This window comes from Aulonocara sp. 'chitande type north' Nkhata Bay, linkage group LG3 (genome assembly GCF_057382095.1).
Source record: "Aulonocara sp. 'chitande type north' Nkhata Bay isolate Kocher_YH1m ecotype deep benthic linkage group LG3, A_spYH_male_GT1.1, whole genome shotgun sequence".
Lineage (NCBI taxonomy): Eukaryota > Metazoa > Chordata > Actinopteri > Cichliformes > Cichlidae > Aulonocara > Aulonocara sp. 'chitande type north' Nkhata Bay.
Genome location: NC_141346.1, coordinates 58,056,243 through 58,077,020, shown reverse-complemented (window position 1 = coordinate 58,077,020; position 20,778 = coordinate 58,056,243). Strand labels below are relative to the sequence as shown.

Below are 20,778 nucleotides of genomic sequence, written 5' to 3'. Positions count from 1 at the left end.
CAGCTACAACCAGTGTTGGGGAGTAACGGAATACATGTACCGCCGTTACGTATTTAAAATACAAAATATGAGTAACTGTATTCCGTTACAGTTACCGTTTAAAAAGGTGGTATTCAGAATACAGTTACTTTGTTGAAATAAATGGATTACACTGCGGTACTTTCCTGTTTCATTTTGTCGCGGGTCAGGACTGTTTGGGTTTTGTTTGACAGCTACGTTCTGTTGTTCCAGGCGGCAGCGTTACGGTTGCCATGGTTACAGGGCTACGCTCTCTCTCTCTCTCTGCGACTGTGTGTTTCCGGGGTGAGAGAGCGCCTTTTCGTTGTTGTTGTTGTTGTGCTAAGCTAACAGGCAGAATGCTACAAGCATAGCTCTAAAGCAGGGGTGTCAAACTCAAATACACAGTGGGCCAAAATTCAAAACTGGAACAAAGTCGCGGGCCAACGTTAATATTTATTGAAAAAAATCTTCCTCCAGATATAACAAGGAACCTTTTCTTACAGACTCAAATAAGTTTTGCTGAAAAACTGAATATGGAATAAGCAACGCTTAATACTGAACGATATAGAACTTATATAAACATATATAACTTAATATTGCACACATGCAAAATTGAAATTCCAATTAAATAACATATCACTGGAATGCATTTCTTAAATAAAAATTGTATTTGCAGCCTTCTGATTTAAATTTTAGCAGTAAACTTTTTCCCCAGGCTAATAATAAATGTAAAAATAAAATAACAATAATAAACCACTTAACTAATAAAAATATCATTAAACGTGAAACCATTCAAGCCCATGTCTGGGAGTAGCAAGACAAATTGCACAAAGAAAATGGTAATTATAGCTCAGTTTGCTACACACTGATCTACTCTGATGCGTCCAAGCCAGATACCTGGCATCTCTTCTTGGATGCTAGTTCCTCAATGTCTGGGCTCAGGCTCTGAGCTGAGGAAATCCTCAGGATCGAGTGAAGGTGTTCATCGGTCAGACGTCTCCTCTGAGATGTTTTGGCCATCTTCATTGAGGAGAATAGTTGCTCACATAGGTAAGTGCTGCCGAACATGGAGAGCATCTGAGCAGCGTGGGTGCGGAGCCCAGGCATTTTGAAATGTGGAAATTGTGAAGCGCCCACAGCATCATACTTTGATTTCAGCGTGTCACTACACTGGAGTTCAATCAGCTCCATTTGGAGGTTTGTTGGTGCTTTTGCCACGTAAACTGCAAAAGGATTACTGAGCAGTTCAAATCGACATTTCTGGGCGTCAAAGTCGGCAAACCGCCGGGTAAACTCAGTACTGAGTACACAGAGTTTTTCAGCAAACTGTACGCATGGGAACACAGCAGTAGAGATTTGCATGTTCATCGTTTGGCAGCAGGGAAAATGGCCCAGGTTTCCTTGTAGCATCTGATTCTGCCACAGGCACAATTTCGTTTTAAAAGCCCTCACTGCAGCGTACATATCTGTGATGATACGCCCCCGTCCCTGAAGCTGCAGGTTCAGTGCAATGAGATGGCTCGTGATATCACACATAAAGGCCAGCTCACACAGAAACTCTTGCTCCCTGAGCTCAGCTGTGTCTTGCCCTTTGCTTTCCAGAAACTGAAATATTTCCTCGCGTAGCTCGAAACATCTGTTCAGTACTTTCCCTCGGCTTAACCACCTCACCTCCGTGTGATACGGCACGTCTCCGTATTCCGAACCACACTCCTCAAGAAAAGATTTGAATTGGCGGTGATTCAGACCTTTGGCTCTTATAAAGTTAACTACTCGTGTTACTGCGGTCATAACATGTTCCATCTTTAGGGCTTTACCACAAAGTGATTCTTGATGTATGATGCAGTGATAAACAGTCAGCTCACCTGCACAGTTCTCCGCTCGCATCTTCTCCCGTACCCTGCCCACCAGTCCGCTCCTTTGACCACACATCGCTGGTGCACCATCTGTCGTTAACCCCACAAGTTTTTCCCATGGCAACTTCATTTCAGTTAGACATTTGGAAACCTCTTCAAATATTTCCTTCCCTGTGGTTGTTCCATGCATTGATTTTAATCCTAAAAGTTCTTCCGTAACACAGAGAGTTGAGTCCACACCACGGATGAAGACTGAAAGCTGGGCAGTATCAGAGGCGTCGCTGCTCTCATCCACAGCGAGGGAGAATGCAACGAAACTGTTTCCCTTCTCCATCAGCTGGTTATTTAGATTGTTGGCAAGTTCACGTGTGCGATCAGCTACTGTGTTTCTGCTCAGGCTAACATTTGCCGGGCTGATTTTGCGATCTCTGCTGCCACAACAAAACTAGCCTTTACAGCAGCCTCACTTTGTGATATGGCTTTTTTTGAACATAGTCTGTTGTGAAACAAAACTTCTTTTCATCTCTTCTGCTTTCCGGCGCCTTTGAGTCATGTCCAGGTCCTTGTACTTCTCTTGGTGTTTCGTTTCATAGTGTCGTCTAATGTTGTACTCCTTGGTTAAAGCCACATGAGCTCCACATACAAGACAAACAGGTCTGTCTTTTACATAAGTAAACAGATATTCTGTCTCCCACCTGTCCAGGAAGCTCCTGTTTTCGTTCTTTCTTTTCGCCATTTTGGGAGAGGTAGCGCGGCAGTATTCGCGCGGTTGCTATGACTACAGTCAACAGAGGAGAGGGCGTTAATGGGTCCTCTCCTGACTGACGCGCCAAAACGCCAACAGAGCATTCTGGGAGTTGTAGTATTAGCAGTACATGCGCTGCTTAAGACCGGCGGGCCAGCTCTAATAGTAATTTGGTATGGCCTCGCGGGCCAAATGTAATTAGGCTGTGGGCCAAATTTGGCCCGCGGGCCAGAGTTTGACACCTATGCTCTAAAGAATGTAGCATCATGGGCAGTGTAGTCCGTGCTGCAGGGAGAATGGACTGCCATACACGTTATGGGTCTGTGAGCGCGAGGAGGGAAAAAAGGGGAGTGGAAAGGTACAGCTGTCATCGAGGAAAAACGGGAGCTGGAAGCATGTAACTTTTACTGCCGTTTTGACGAGCCATCAGGCAGCCTTCACACCTCCAACGGCCCCAACAATAGAGGCACTTTGGACACTAATTGCCCCACCTCTCCCCCCTCCATAGAGACATCACCACCTTCAAACTGTTCACCTACAACACCCGCCTCCTCACCCCACACAAAAGAGGATTTCACACCACCTCCTCCCACCACAACTCTTCATATTCATGAAGCAGATGTGAGGAAGCAGTTTAAGAGTCTGAATGCTCGGAAAGCTCCCGGCCCAGACGGTGTGTCTCCTGCCACCCTCAGACACTGTGCAAACGAGCTGGCCCCAGTGTTTTCTGGCATCTTCAACTCCTCACTGCAGGCATGTCATGTGCCTGCCTGCTTCAAGTCCTCTACCATAATCTATGTCCCCAAGAAACCTAGGATCACTGGACTAAATGACTACAGACCCGTGGCTCTGACATCTGTGGTCATGAAGTCATTTGAGCGCCTAGTTCTCTCCCATCTCAAGACCCTCACGGCCCCCCTCCTGGACCCCCTGCAGTTTGCATACAGAGCCAACAGGTCTGTAGATGACGCCATCAACATGGCCCTACACTTCATCCTGCAGCATCTGGACTCCCCAGGAACCTACGCCAGGATCCTGTTTGTGGACTTCAGCTCTGCCTTCAACACCATCCTTCCAGACCATCTCCAAGGCAAGCTTTCCCAGATGAATGTGCCTGATCCCATCTGCCGGTGGATCACTGACTTCCTGTCGGACAGGAAGCAGCACGTGAGGCTGGGAAAGAATGTCTCGGACTCCCGGACCATCAGCACCGGCTCCCCTCAGGGCTGTGTTCTTTCTCCTCTGCTCTTCTCCCTGTATACCAACTGCTGCACCTCCACCCACCAGTCTGTCAAGCTAATCAAGTTTGCAGATGACACCACCGTTATTGGACTCATCTCGGACGGGGATGAGTCTGCCTACAGGAGGGAGGTTGAACGCCTGGTGTCTTGGTGCAGCCACAACAACCTGGTGCTGAATGCCCAGAAGACAGTGGAGATTATTGTGGACTTCAGGAAGCACACAGCTCCACTCCCCCCCATCATCCTGACTGACACCCCCATCACCTCTGTGGACTCATTCCGCTTCCTGGGTACCACCATCACCCACGACCTGAAGTGGGAGCCCACCATCACCTCCGTCATTAAGAAAGCCCAGCAGAGGATGTACTTCCTGAGGCAGCTGAAGAAATTCAACCTGCCAACACGGACGATGATGCAATTCTACACCGCTATCATCGAGTCCATCCTCACCTCCTCCATCACTGTGTGGTACGCTGGAGCCACTATCAGGGACAAACAGAGACTGCAGCGTGTTGTGCGCTCTGCTGAGAAGGTGATTGGCTGCAGACTCCCATCTTTGCAGGACCTGTACACCTCCAGGACACTGGGGCGTGCAGCTCGGATCTCAGCTGACCCTTCTCACCCTGGACACAGTCTGTTTGACCTGCTCCCCTCAGGCAGGAGGCTCCGGTCCATTCGCACCAGAACCTCTCGCCATAAGAACAGTTTCTTCCCCTCTGCTGTTGGACACATGAACAATAACCGTATGACTGTTCCCACCACTAACACATGACCCTACGCTGTGTTCACTGCATCATTCCATGTTTGGCACTGATCACCACCTGCACTCATGTATATATCTTTCTACGTAGCACTTTTAATTCTTATTCTTACTTTTATTTTTTCATGTCTATTTAAGCGCAATTTATGACAGTATGTTTGCACTGAAGCACCGCAGCAATTTCCTAATGTTGTAAACCTGCTCAACATTTGGCAATAAAACCCTTTCTGATTTCTGATTTCTAATAACCACTTGAGCCAAGAGAGCCTGACGAGCCCAGTTGTAAGTAAGCTATTAAGACTCGACTGTACACCGTGTTCGTGTTTTCCTCCGAAAACAATAAGTTCCGTTGGAGCAGCCTTTCAACGCCTCTCTCTGTCTCTGGCAAGAAAAGTTGACCCACACAACAAAGTAAAGCTATTTTTCGGCTACAAGCCGACAGGGACCCCGCTGTATTAGTCAGAGGTCCCTTTACTACAGTTCGGAGTCGCGGACCTTCAGTAATAGTAATAAATCACACAGCAATAGTACATTCACGTTGTTGTAAAAAGCATGATAATATAATACTTTAAGTAATCCAAAGTATTCAGAATACGTTACTGTCATTGAGTAACGTAACGGAATACGTTACAGAATACATTTTAGGGCATGTATTCTGTATTCTGTAATGGAATACATTTTAAAAGTAACCTTCCCAACACTGGCTACAACCCAACATTGTTGAGGCCTCATCTCCTCCTTTCCTGACTGTAGAGGTTAAATATGCAACAACCAACAAATAAAAGAATTTGGTTCATTTCCAAGAAATTCACACGGTGACCAAGTAAAGTAACCGTAGTAAAGGAGACAACATCCCGTTGATGGTGGGATTATTTGAAAGATTTGCTTTAGTCATGTCACCAAATGCAGTTGAACCACCCGTGGATCCATGTTTGACCATTCTACCACTCTGAGCTCTGCTTTTGAATCATTTTATTATTATCATCATTCATTTATTCATTCTTTGGAGGGGGGCTATTTCCTAATGCCGCCCTAATAAGCTGATGTTCAAGGGGAAATATAACAGAAACTCTTTCAGTGTTATTCATTAATAAATTAACAGATAAACTGTGAAGAAGAAAAAACTGAGATTTAAAGGAGAGAGTGAGAAACTTGATCATCCATCCTCATAATACATGTTTATCAGTATCTGCTGTGACCAGAGCTTATATTATATTTTTTCATGTTTTAGTGACATTTTTGGGAGCATTTCAGTTCAGTTCATTTTTATTTCAAACATTTCAAATATGTGCCTTCATAATCATTACAAAATTATTACAAAAATTATTTGTTTGAAAAGGAGTAGGCTGAAGTATTTACTTATTTGTCCCTACCCCCTCAAGTTTTACCTCTCATTCATTTAAATTTTTTTTGTCTTAAATTAAACAAACAACATATGAAACATATGAAACATATGAAGTTGCTATACATCAATACAACCATTATAGCCCAAGTTTAAATAATATGTATGCATTAAGTGCATAGTAATTACATAAATTGCAAAAAAATGCAATAAACTACCAAAAAAATGAAAATCATTTTTTTTAACATATATTTCTAGTTAGAGAAATTTAAGAGGCTTATCCCTCAAAACTGTAAATACAAAAAAGTTGCACAAAATAGTTTCCCACCACAGGAAATTTATTTTGAGTGTCTTCATATTTTTATTTTTGAAATGCACCAACTAATATTGTTTAAAAATCCAAGAGATAAATATCAAGTCATGCTTTTAGGTAGGCAAATCTTTCCTGGTAATACTAAATATATTATAGAAGCGTTTAATGATGCCACATCCACAACACACGGGTATGTTTTAATAGACTATAAAGGTAAGACCCCGGACTATTTAAGACCCCGAAGAAATTTACTGTCAGACCGTCCGGTTGTTTATAACCCAAAACAAAAAACAGTGAAGAGGTGAAAGGATGTCATCACGCATGCGGAGGAATCTGTCTCTGTTGGAGTTGATATACAAGTCTCCCCCGGCTCTACGCAGAGTTATTATTAGCAATGCAAACTTCATCAATGCATTGTGTGAGATAGCCTTTAACGTATTGCAAGGTAACATTCCACTGACAAATCAGAAGTACAAACAGCTAAAAAGAAAAAATCTCTAATCAGACTGATTGCCGAAGAAAAGATCAAAACTTTGAAAAAGAGAAAGACAATCAACCAATCTGGTGGGTTTTTACTAGCCTGATTAGGGGCTGCAATCCCTTTCATAACCAGTCTGATAGCAAACAGGTGAAAATGGAACATGTGCAAAAGATGTTTTTGGTGCCCCAACATCAGTTGGACTTATTGAAACAACCGCAGCAGTACACAGGCAACATCAGACAACAGGCTCAGAAAGACTTGGACAAGGAGATGCTTCAAGTGTTACAAGAATCAGACATAGATGTGTATGAGAAAGCTAAAAAAATATGGTGTTATTCTCCAAAGATACCGCACACTTGTGAGACAAGGTGCCCGTGAAAAGAATATATTGTCTTCATCCCTACCGGAACAATTTAACATGGATGTGCAAACCCAGCCTGCGGACACCCAACCTGTTTATGGTGATGCTGAAGGATTTTATTGCAGAGAATGTTTTGACACACATACCTAAAAGGAGAAGGAGGAATGCAGAACTCATTCTCTCGTTGGCCAGACTTGGTTTCTTACAATGACAAAGGTGAAATTGTTGTTGATAAACGCACCAGCCCGGGTTCACACATTTACGACCTGATTAAAGCCGTCACAACCACACACACACCTTCAGACCTATTGGCTGGACAGAGTTTTTAAAGGCTGTTTCAGATTTTAACATACCGTTATCAGCCATATCCAACACCGGCATACGTAAGACCATTGCCATGTATAAAACTGATCACACACTGACTGAAGACCCTGAAGCATTTGAGTGTAACTTTCATTCAAATTAAACTTTATACACAATTACAAAATGGAAAAAATTACTAAATATTAAAACACTACAACCACTGAAGAAACAAATAAAACCAATCACAATCAACATCAAAATATGATAATAGAAACATAGAAGAGACATATCATTCAATTCATATACGTTCATGTGATCTCTACGTTCAAAAACCCAATAACCTTGAATCCTTCATTTAAATTACATTTAAATTCCAGCTGGCAGCTGTTGGAGTCAAATTGTTAAATGTTGTCATTGTGTTACTTAAATGTGTAAGTCTTAGTTCAAGCAGCAGGATCAAAGACATTCCTTTGTCTCTGACCACCTCTCCAACCAGTCTGTTGGTGGGGGAGGCTGTAGTGTTTTATTACAGGGACATCCTATCTGAAGGCTCTGTTTTCTTGGTTAATAAGCTTCCTACTTTTATGACCCTTTTGGTGAGCAGGAGGTCACACAAACACAACCCCAAACACCCCCCCCCCCCCCCCCCCCCACACACACACACACACACACACACACACATTGAAGCACATGCATATACACACATATATACATAAGGAGGTCTGGTTTCCCCGCCAGTTTCAAGGAGGGTTAAGGATGGTTTCTCCACCGAAAGGAGGTTTTTCCTCCTCCGCTGAGGGTGTTGAGTGCACCATGTATGCAGGTAAACTCAAACATCCATTCAGCTGCTTCAGAAGGAAAATGTCAGCTTGTGGTTTCAGTCACAGGAAACTCACAGGTTAGAGTCCAGCCAGAGGGCTGCTGTTGTTTATCTGTAAAGTCTTTACATTTACAGAAATAAATAATTATGTGGACACATCTGGATCATCAGCAAACATGAAACCAGGTGACCACCAGGACCAAGCTGACTGCTGACACAGAGTTCATACTCTAACTCTAGCTGCTCTGCTAGCTAAGTTAACTGATGTTAAAGGTCAGAGTAAAGAAATGACGTGATGCTGCTGGGAGTGACACCACAGACTAGCAGCATTTAGTTACTCAGCATATAATGCAGTTAATCTGAAATCTCTTTTTCTCTCTGAAACAAAGTGACAGCAGACTGAGTCAAAGACAGAAACCTTATTGAAACACCAAATATTCCCCGGCTTCACTTCCTGATCCAGGATTCAAAGAGGACGTTGCACTTACTCAGCTTCTTCCCATGAACGTCTTCCCTCTGCAGCTCTGCTGTCTGGACCAGGTCTGTGTAGAAACAGAGAAAATCTTCTGCTTCATCAGTCCTCTGTGTCTGCAGGCTGAAGTCACATTAAACACTTCACACCAGCAAAGAGTCTGAAGCTCAAAGGTCAAAGGTCAGCTGCTACACCTTGTGTGATATTGTTTGATCAATAATTAACCTGCAGCAGGTTTCTGCTCCAACTCCGACACACTGAACAACCCTGAGAACAAATCAGAGGATGTGGGTGTGTCTGCAAGCTTCAATAGTATTAAACACTTCACACCAGCAATGAGTCTGAAGCTCGCAGGTCAAAGGTCAGCTGCTGCACCTTGTGTGATATTGTTTGATCAATAATTAACCTGCAGCAGGTTTCTGCTCCAACTCCAACACACTGAACAACCCTGAGAACAAATCAGAGGATGTGGGTGTGTCTGCAAGCTTCAATAGTAAACACCTCACACCAGCAATGAGTCTGAAGCTCGCAGGTCAAAGGTCAAAGGTCAGCTGCCACACTGTATATAATATTTCAATATATATAAAACCTGACTGCGGGTGTGTGTGCAGCCATAAACAGTTTAAACATTAAACACTGAACCATAAAAGAAGCTTAAGCTGCAGCTCACAGGTCAAAGCTCAGCTGCTGCAGCCAGTTATGACTTTACATAAATCATCATGTTTTCCCTCTCAGCACTTGGGCTGTTTTGACTCAGCTACACTATGGCAAATGGCCAATGGTTCCACAGCTGTTCTTGTTGTGTTAGGGCTGAAAAGCCCGACTTGTTCTCCTCTGCAGGTCATCAAATGCACCACAGAAGTTTGTATTTGCAGAAGCCTGTATATGTTTGATGGCTTTATTATTCTCTGTTCAAAGACAATAAATGTGGAAAATGTCTCATGTAGTATCAGCGTCATTTAAAAATGACTGCAAACATTTAGAGAACATGTGCTGCTGTTTGTCCTACATTTCCAACACTGAACTAACCCTGAAAACGTGATGGCAGGTGTCAGATTGGAGTTCACATGAAATATCGGCTGCATGAAGACTGGAAAATATAGATGATAAAAATATGCAGCCAAACATTTGTGGACATGGATAAACTATCTGATCCAAAAAGCAGGAAGTGACACAGCCAGAAAATGAAAGTGTGTAACAGCTGAAGTCAAATGTAATGCAGAGTTGAATCTGCACTTGAATCCATCTGTGAAAGGTCCACATGTAGGGATCACATGAGTCCTGATGTTTGTCAGTCCAGCTTGAAAACTCCATCTACTGTGGGCTACATATACTGGGCTGGTAGCTCCATAGTGCTGGAAAGAAACTATTCAATGTGCATATTTTAAAATCAGAGGCTCTTCTAACACAGGAGCCATGTTGAGTTTAGATTCCAGCCGACCACCGGCAGTCTGAAATGGAATGAAGCCCATTGACAGCCAGTAGGTCTAAACAGGAATGGAACGCATCCATGGATAATACACCACTTTATTTGAAGACATCTGTAGCACTGCCTCAGTTCTGGATGTTTCCACAGACTCCTCTGGCCTCTGTGCACCTAAAGAAAAGGTCAAAGGTCAGCAGCACATGTAGTTGGGATAAGTTTTCATTTACAAACAACAGTCGCACTGTGACAAAGTGGAGGAGCAGTTGCAATGCTCTCCATTTGTCCCATATGTGTTTACCTTTTCTTGCACATTGTACACATTATTCTGTTTCTATGTATTTGCTATGATTTGCTATTTGTCAAGTAACATTGCTTCACTCACTATCCCGGGTTTGTTTGTGTAAGCGTTCTGTTGCCGGCAAATCAAACATTCTGCAAATTAAGACAAATACTAAGTTATGTTTCTTTATATTTTATTATGTTACAGATTAAGTCATTTGTTCATACTTACTTTGTTTGTCTTTTCAGTCGTCCTAAGGGTCAGGTGTGGGGAAACGCCCGCCTGGGATTTCCTCATTTTAAAGTCCTGATGATGTCACATATGACATCAGCAGGTCAAACAAAGTGGAGGGGTTTCTTTTTCCATAGAGATGCTTCCTTTTGTTTGTGTTAAGGTTTAAAGGGATTTGTTGAATGTTTTTCCTTTCGTTAATACTGCCATTTAGTTGTGTAAATGTGCATGTTAGAAGTGTGTAGAGGTTTTGTGTTTTTTGGATAATCTGTGTAGCGTTTTAGATCCCTCAGTTGAGTGAGTGGTACTGGCTGGGCAATTGGAGGGAAATTGGTGGCCCTATTTAAAGCAAGTCTCTATCAGATGCAGGAGAGAGGAGAGGTGAGCTGTGTCACCAGATCCATGTTATGTTGAGTTTTGTTAATAGAGTTTATTTGGGGAGGAAGTTTTGTTAAGTTACATTAAATTAACTTCACTGTAAATAAGTTGCTCACCTTGGAAATCTGAAATGTCTGCTTCCCTACCACCTTCCTTGACGTTCGAGTCTGACTACTTCACACGCACAAACTATACAATTATTTTCCTCCAATTTTCACTTGCAGAAATGGTCCTGTGTGATTTCTAGGCTGTGATATAAAAACTAGTTCCTAATGGCAGCGATTCACTCAGTAAACATGTGTTTCCTTCACCAACCTCACACACAGATCCAATAAGATCAGGAAGTGGGCAGTATAGTACAATATGTGTTATTTTGTGCTGTACTGCCCAAACTAAAGATCTGCTGAAGTGTTGGAAATGATTCAGATGTTTATTTTGGACGATACAGCAGAAGATCAGACATGAAAGTGGAAATAACACAGAAGACATGCAGCAAAGGGTCAGAGGTCAGACTGGGCCACTGGATTCAACAATGAGCCAATGATCATCAAGTAGTGACTAAAGCAGAGCCCTGACGTTCTGACATTTATCACACAGTTAAAACAAATGTCTGCTGATGACTTGATCTCATGAAACGACTGATAGATGTCAATTCATTGATCAGCTGAGCTCCTGCTGCTGATCTTCTTCATCGTGCACAGAAACATTCAGCTTGTTTCAATCAGTAAATAACTTTGAACTGTTCCCACTCAAAATGCTGTCAGAACAATGATCATTGTTACTCCCCTCGAGTCTTAATAAAGCTCAACTTGTTCTTTGTGTTTAAACTGACATTTATTTCGGACAGGAGGATTCTTCCACATCTTAACATGTAATGATGTCCAACCACAGCCGATACAATGCCGTCAGAACTAAAAGGAAATACAAACTTAAATGAATATTCTTACTAAAGTCCTTAAGCATTATATACAACGAAACAGTCCAACAAAATGATCAATAAAGTACACATTACACCTCACACTGCGGCTATTGCACTTGAATACCACGCAACAGTCGCGCATTTACATACAATGATAATAAATAAAACATTTACCTCATTGGCCTCACTCAAAGGGAATAAACTTTCATTTTTACGTGGTGGGGAGGTCCAAAAAAAGGCACTCTTTATTTATCTTTCTGCACACGTGCAAACCTCGTGGCTCGTCTCTTAATTAGCTTGCTGAGTGTGACAGCCAAAAAATGCCCTCTTAGCCACAACACAACTTTAGAAAAGGTTCCTATCTAATTGCACAATTAGCACAAATAACACATTTAAACATATAAATCTAATCAACAAACATGAATTACTATTTATTTCTTAATATTTCAACTCAGGGGCGATTTTAGCCCATTTTTGGGGGTGCTGAAATGAATCAAAGCACCCCCAAAGATTTCTTACTTTTTTGACAATATTTGCTGTTTGTGTGACACACTACTAAAAATATAAAAAGCATACAGTATTTGGTTGAGACGTAACATTTTAACAACAAAAGTATAGATACCCCCCCTCCCATAATGGTTTGTTCCAGCTCGCCTCTCCTCTACTCTGGCTCTAGCGCCCTTTCTGCCAGAGCGATGGTGGCTGAGACGCAGCGGAGCGGAGGTGTAAGTGCCTGGCTTAAAACAGGACATATTAGCTACATTTAACCTTCAGTTACTCTTTATATAGTTAGGTAGGAGTCAGACCATGTTTCTTTTTAGCTGAAAAACATTACACCAGGTAACCTGCAGTGTTGAAAATGTGTTTTCCGACGATGTTTGCTACCCAACAATCCGTCCTGCTCTGTAGTAAAATCAGCGAGATTTGACCGTCCTGTTGCTCCCATTGAAATGCATACAGCCTATTTAAAATCTAAAACTTAAAATTGTCCGTAGCCTGCTGTTGTTACCACTGTCCTGTTTGAAATGGATACTTACGAGCTAACTGACTGGATCAGAATCAGAATCAGAAAGGGTTTTATTGCCAAATGTTGAGCAGGTTTACAACATTAGGAAATTGCTGCGGTGCTTCAGTGCAAACATACTGTCATAAATTACGCTTAAATAGACATGAAAAAATAAGAATAAGAATTAAAAGTGCTACGGAGAAAGATATATACATGAGTGCAGGTGGTGATCAGTGCAAACATGGAATGATGCAGTGAACACAGCGTAGGGTCATGTGTTAGTGGCGGGGACAATCATGTGGTTATTGTTCATGTGTCCAACAGCAGAGGGGAAGAAACTGTTCTTATGGCGAGAGGTTCTGGTGCGAATGGACCGGAGCCTCCTGCCTGAGGGGAGCAGGTCAAACAGACTGTGTCCAGGGTGAGAAGGGTCAGCTGAGATCCGAGCTGCACGCCCCAGTGTCCTGGAGGTGTACAGGTCCTGCAGAGATGGGAGTCTGCAGCCAATCACCTTCTCAGCAGAGCGCACAACACGCTGCAGTCTCTGTTTGTCCCTGATAGTGGCTCCAGCGTACCACACGGTGATGGAGGAGGTGAGGATGGACTCGATGATTGCAGTGTAGAATTGCATCATTGTCCGTGTTGGCAGGTTGAATTTCTTCAGCTGCCTCAGGAAGTACATCCTCTGCTGGGCTTTCTTAATGACGGAGGTGATGGTGGGCTCCCACTTCAGGTCCTGGGTGATGGTGGTACCCAGGAAGCGGAATGAGTCCACAGAGGTGATGGGGGTGTCAGTCAGGATGATGGGGGGGAGTGGAGCTGTGTGCTTCCTGAAGTCCACAATAATCTCCACTGTCTTCTGGGCATTCAGCACCAGGTTGTTGTGGCTGCACCAGGACACCAGACGTTCAACCTCCCTCCTGTAGGCAGACTCGTCCCCGTCCGAGATGAGTCCAATAACGGTGGTGTCATCTGCAAACTTGATTAGCTTGACAGACTGGTGGGTGGAGGTGCAGCAGTTGGTGTACAGGGAGAAGAGCAGAGGAGAAAGAACACAGCCCTGAGGGGAGCCGGTGCTGATGGTCCGGGAGTCCCAGACATTCTTTCCCAGCCTCACATGCTGCTTCCTTTCCGACAGGAAGTCAGTGATCCACCGGCAGATGAGATCAGGCACATTCATCTGGGAAAGCTTGCCTTGGAATTGGTCTGGAAGGATGGTGTTGAAGGCAGAGCTGAAGTCCACAAACAGGATCCTGGCGTAGGTTCCTGGGGAGTCCAGAGAGAGAGGCCTGCCGGTCCGCGCGCAGCAGATGAAAGCCCTCCAGCTTGAGCGCGCAGTCCGGGATGTCCTCACAGAGCCACGACTCCGTAAAACATAAGACACAGGAGGAGGCAAAGTCTCTGTTCATGCTTCTCATCAGGGCCAGCTCGTCTATCTTATTCCTGAGTGAGCGTACATTGGAAAGGAAGATCCCAGGAAGAGCAGTTCGCAGTCCGCGTCTCCTCAGACGCACGAGTGCGCCGGCTCGCTTTCCTCTCTTTCGGCGTCTCACTTTCCTGATCAGAGTCTGCAGTAAATCTGCCGCAGATGTGACAAATATTGGAAGTATTGGAGTTGACGTCACGCCGCAATGCATTGTGGGAGCGCAGCGCCATTTTCGGGGTCTACGAATCAAAACAAACACACTGTGTTGGAACGACGACTACAAGAAAGATGCTTAAGAGCCTCTCAAAAGAGACCGATTGCGTCCAGAGGCGAAGCAGCGGTACTTGCAGAAAATAGCGTGCATTGGAAATGCGCACCCGTATGAAATACGGCCGTGGAGTAGAAACCCTGAAGACCAAGCGCTACTGACGTAGCCTGACGTAGCCTGACGTAGCCTGACATATTTTCGTACCTTGTCTGTGGCGTCAACGCGTACAAGTCGTCATTCAAACAAAGGTAAGTCAGCTCGAGTACTGCGTGTGAAATGCGTTTGATTTCCCTGCAAACATTCAGATTACTGCAGCATAAATTCATTCATGAGGGGAAATTACAGTGAGCACATGTGGAGGCTGTTAGAGGGATAACATAGTGAGTTCAGTGCATTGATGAGACATTCTCCTGAAGGATTTAGTTATTCTTTATGGTTAAAGAAATTGCACTAATTAATTCACATTTATTATAAATAATTCTAATTATACATCTTGCTTCCATGTTTGTATCCTGTGTCACTAAAAATACATTTTATTTTAGTTTTATACATTGATTAATGACCTGCATAATCTCCTTATCATATTAAGTGATTCATAATTGTCACTTTATGCTTTCTCCATCTCTAAAGTGATGACATCCTTGCATTACATGCTTTAGGTTCATTTTCTGCAGGCAGGTTTCTGACAGAACAGACAGATTTAGACTATAACCTGCAGCGTTCTATAGATGGACACATAAAGAAATGAAAAATTACATGTATGTGCCAACTTTCTAAACACTTTGTTACATTTATGTTAAAGTAGATAAAACACATTTGTGTTGGCCTTGGCTCATAGTTCTTGTCTTTAAATGAACTTTGTCTGTGTGTGTTTCAGGTGCTGCACTCTAAGACTGAATGAACCAGCATTGCAGCCATGGGTCACTGTGAGCATCACAGGGAAGGTTGAAGCCGCCCACTGCACCTGTATGGCCGGAGTCGCAGAGACCTGCAGCCATGTCGCTGCTCTTCTGTTTAATATAGTAGCAACAGTGTTGATCTGTGGCACAAGGACTGTTACAGATGAACCTGCATACTGGGTTTTGCTGGGTAATGTGACCAAGATACAGCCAGAGGTTGGCCATAAGATGGACTTCTCCTCTTCAGCTGCCCAAAAAAAGGCTCTTGATCAAAACATAAACAGACCATCTGTATTGACAGGTAAAAGGAGCCGTCCTCAAAACAGAAAAATCCCACCTGCTACTGTGGAGGAGTTGTCACTGCTATTGGATACTTTGCTGGAACACAGTAAAGCTGTGGGTTGTGGGAATGACCCATAATGTTTTATCTAGGGGTCTAGATTTATGCCTGTAGTGCACTGCCGTGTAAATAATTTGCATTTACTGAATATCTACTGACTGAGTCCCACTGTTCAAAAGTTGAATAAAGAAACAAACTAATTTTTGCCTCTTTTTTTATTTTATTAAAACCACCTTATAGAACATCACATCAGTTCCAATGTAGAATCCATGTCATTTATAGTTTACAAATGACAAAATGTTTACACAAAATCATGAGTGTTTACATGATATCACCCACTACTAACATTACTTTATTTACTATCAATTACTTCAATTTATCTTATGAAAAATTACCGCTATTTATACAGCACAAGACTTAAGAATATTTAACAGGAGCAAGTTTCATTTTTCCCTGGTTTTATTACCACACTGTTCACCAAAACGCAGCAAACCTTCACCATCTTATCCAGAAGGGTCACCTCTTCACCCTCACATGGAAGAAGTAATCTGATTGGCATGGTGGTTTGTTTGAAGCAGGTCCCTTGTGTAGCGCTGGAACACAGTCACGATGTTTCATCCATTTCATAGGCTGGTTTGCTGCAATAATGCCAAATAATTAGCAACTCTATAAATAGAAGGTAGTTCTGCAAAATCACTCAGTAGGATGTTTGTTCTAATTTGCTATGAGCTCAGAGCGCATAGAAAATAAAACTAATAGGCTATAAAGAGAGATATGAACATATTTAGAACTTACCGGAATGAAAATGTCTGGAGCACCAACAGATATTTGGAGATGGAAGAGAACTGCACGTCAGCTCGTCTCACAGCTGCTATCCAGGCTGGACGCCTTCGTCTGGTAACATCGATACACTAGCTGCTCATGTTGCTTCCAGGTTGGGAAAGAATGAAAAGATAAACCATTTTCAAGCTTATTCTCTTGCCGGTCGTGTGATCGAACATTGCAGCTGACCACACAGCAAATACGAACCATGGCTGTTGTGTGTGCCTTCGCTCCCTTTTCACTTGCGCTAGACCCCCAAAATGGCAGATCGGGCCAAAATCCTTTCCACGCCCACCCCCGTGACATCACGCTCCAAAGCCCTATAGTATTTTTTTCATGTTAATGTAATTTTTCATCTAATTGAATACAATCTATTTGTGTATGATTGTCAGTCAAAGAGGGAGAGAGGAAAGAGAGGAACGTGAGGAGAAGCACAAGGTCAGGAAGAACCAGGTAAGCAAACAGACAGGGAACAGTGACAGGCACAACAGAAACTGTTAAACTGACAAAGAAAAAAAAAACCTGATTTTACTCACAATCAGGAAGTTGTGTTCTCCCTATATTAAAGCTGCTGTACAGAATCTGCAAAACAAACTGGGTTGAAACATTTTTGACCCTCTTTAACAACATTCCAACATAACATGATCATTGATCGGGGAGATTAAAATTAATTATATATTTTTATGTGGTTCAGCCACAACTCTACTAAAACCTCAGCCAGTAATAGGTCGGCTAACTTTTGGACCGTCCAGTTGTCTGTATGACTGCCGCAGTACGTGCACCACATTTGCACACTATCAGAAAGCACCAAACAGCCCTGGTGGAGTGAGGAGCTGTAAAGAGAAGCAGAAGCTCTGTTTCTAAAAATGTTTTAAGCTTGTTTCAAAGATTCTGTACTGCAGCTTTAAATGTTTTCCAAAAGCACACAGACACTTAGTGTTTCTCACACTTTTTACAGTGTGGACCACCTGATAAAAATGTCAAGCTCTCCTAAGGACCACTATGAAAGCATGAAACTCATAAATCTTACAACACAAAATTAGTATTATTAAATTAGTAAAATTAGCATCTGCAGTAAAGATTTTTTCATACGTTGTATACATTCTACCACAGGCAAAGTTGCCTCCATTTTTATATATATTTTTTAAATATTTTGTAATAATTTATTTGTAATAATTTATTCTGTTTCGGGAGTGTTTTTTATGCATCTGTATTATATTATACACACACATTAAAAGTGAATCTCTGTCCAAAAAATGCACTCAGTTTACTTTTTACTCACTGTGAGCATCATTCATTATTCTCCCCCAGTAATTAAGGTTAGGATATGTATTTCTTTTATTCTAATCCATTCTTCTTTTGCAGCATTTAAATAACCTTGATCAGATTTGATGGTTTTGTTACAGACTTTTCAAAAATAGTGTTTTGCTTTTCTTTCACAAATGTTGGGATTAAATTGTGTTAAAATGTACAAAACAGTGATGTCATGTTTTGTGACGAGGACCCAGGCACAGAGAGACTTGATGAATTTAAGAATCTTATGATTTAATAAAGAAATTTGCAGACTTGCACAGAGATGGTAAAATTATGATGACTGATAACGGAGACGAAGACAACAGACGATGAGGACAGGGAGGAACAGGGGTTTAAATGCACCAAGGAGACAGTCAGAGAGAACTCGGGACAACTGGAGGCATTTAGGGATGCAGGGACTGACAGAGATGGGGAAGAAGTCTCATTGTGACAAGTAAAGTTTATCTTGCCTGGCTGGGCAGCTGCAATCATTGTAGAACTCCACAAACATCACGTGTTGTTTTCCACATGTAAGATCAGCAAACATACAGAAACTTCCTGTTGCCACACACGGCCTCTAAAATCTCTTCCACGGTTTCTGTCTGAAGTCCACTCTCTGTGTCGGATCCACAGGAAACAACAAGATCTTATTAACATGGTTTGCAATGTGTCTCCTTACAAAAAGTCCAACCAATGAACAAATGTGTGTATTTGTGGAGGCCGAACAAAAGCATGACACATTTCTCTGTTTCTATAAACTGGAGTCAAACACAAACATGAAGAGTTTCACTGACAGACTCCAAAATGCCCCCACAGTGGATCAAAGGGAAATCCTACAGTGTGGCCAGAGACTCTTAATGGCTCCAACATCAACACATCCACAATGTTGGATCCAGTTCTGCCTCACAGAGTTACTAAGACACACCCTCTGCCAGCATCACAACAGCTCCACCTGCTTCACCTGCCTCCTCAGCATCTGTACACCTGAAGAGAAAAGAAAGGCTCCAACAGCTCAAATCTACAAAGGATTCATGAAGTTTCATCCAACAATAACATGTTTGCCTTCCACAGTGTGCTGTTAGACACCACTGTACCTCTGCCATTTCAAAAAGAGCAGCTTGGGAACATTTTGGCTCCAAACACTTTGTGTTTAAGTTCTTTGTTTTCTTTGTGAAGCCGACAACATCTGGAGCTTTGTGACTCATAGAAACATCATTTTGTTCTTTAGATGACAGCAGATTGGGACTGAATAATCAATCACTATCAAACCAATAAAGACAAAAATGCTGATTTTACAGGAACTTTGTTGGAGAAGCTGTAAAGACATGAAACTGGTGGAGATCCCAAACCAGTTGATAGTGCTGATTATTCCAAATAAAGCTGTTTCCATTTGAGATGAAATGACTTTCTGTCCTGATATATAATAAAGATGTTGTTGTTTTTGAGCCCCTGTATTAAAAGTAGTTTAAAGTCAGCTTGAGTTTGATGTCTTTATGTCAAAGCTGCTCATGATGTTGAGCTGCTGATGGAATAAAAACAGTGAAAAATCTCCTCAATATAAAAACATGTAGTCCAGACTTAAATGTAGCCTGTTGTTAGCTGAGGTCCACACACAGTGTTTGACTGTGTAAAGTGTGTGAAAGGGCTGCTGGTGGAGCTCACTAGGATGAGCAGGTGACCATGTGCCACGAGGTGGAGAGCAGCTGGCCTGGTTTGATTCTGACCCGGGCCACGCCCCCTTTCTCTCTCCCTCTGCTTTGCTGTCACTTATCTTCACTGCTCTGTCCAATAAAGCTGAAAAAGGCCCCAAATCAAAGAAATCTGCCTGCAGCCTCTGAAATGTCGTCTGTTTCCTTCCAGAGGCCGACGGCTTTTTCACCGTCATACATACATGAAACTATCAAAGCTGACAATCATTTCATTCCAATAACATCTAATGGTACATATATATAGACACAGGACTACAAGTAAATGGCTCTCAGCATCTGGCTGTGGTAACAAATGTCCCTGTTTGTGTTCAAATTGTGTGCATGTTTTAGACGTGTGTCACATGTAGAAACACAAAAATCCCACAATGACACAAAGATTGGTTTGACACAACTGTGCAGCTGTAAGTTGCTTCTAATGATTCATTGAAGCTCTTCTAACATTCTGGAGACGATCAGTACATGAATCTGTTCAACACGACAACAATTTGACTCATGAAGCATGAGATTCTGTTTGTCATCTTGTCCAAGTCACTAGTAAGATGAAAGTGACACATAGACTAGTGGACGAATATTATTTTGGAGGACAGATGGTTGCATCATAGAGGAGAAAACAGGACGCTGATGAGGGGTCTTGAATGAGTGAGCTGAGTGAGCTGATTGTTGAGTTTCTGATGTGTGAAGAAGTTTTAACATGGCACACATTTGGTTACATGAGAAGAAAGTCGTTATGTGATGAGACAACAGGGTTATGTTGTGTGGTGTGAGGTGTGTGGCTGAATGTTTGAGATTAATCTGGCTGATGATTTGTCTTTTGTTGCAAAGTTGAACCTGCCAGTTAGGTTTGGTATGATTTCCCCTCCTGGGATGAAGAACACATGTCATGACTTAACAAGGCCTTTCTTTCTTTTTTCCTTTTTATTGTGTTACTTTCACAGTGCACTGAAAGTTTGTTGCTAAATCTCTGTCATTTAAAGCACATCTGAACATTTGAACAGGAAGAACTACACAACATGTTGTCGGGAACAGTTGCAAAGTGAGTTTCTCCAAAATTAAAATGGGCTCAGGAGAAAGCCACTTATTGGGACAA

General features: G+C 42.4%; 1 protein-coding gene and 1 pseudogene across 1 annotated transcript in view; both read right to left on the bottom strand.

Moving 5' to 3' along the window:
• Nucleotides 1–467: 467 nt before the first annotated feature.
• Nucleotides 468–2,592, bottom strand: LOC147336285 (general transcription factor II-I repeat domain-containing protein 2 pseudogene; annotated as a pseudogene).
• A 6,077-nt stretch (nt 2,593–8,669) lies between these two features.
• Nucleotides 8,670–20,778, bottom strand: part of LOC147336283 (protein NLRC3-like) — a 69,033-nt gene continuing 56,924 nt past the window's right edge. Inside the window, exon 7 of the mRNA XM_086286165.1 lies at nt 8,670–8,817. Within this exon, the coding sequence (XP_086142291.1) occupies nt 8,670–8,817 (148 nt within the window). The remainder of the gene's footprint in view (nt 8,818–20,778) is intronic.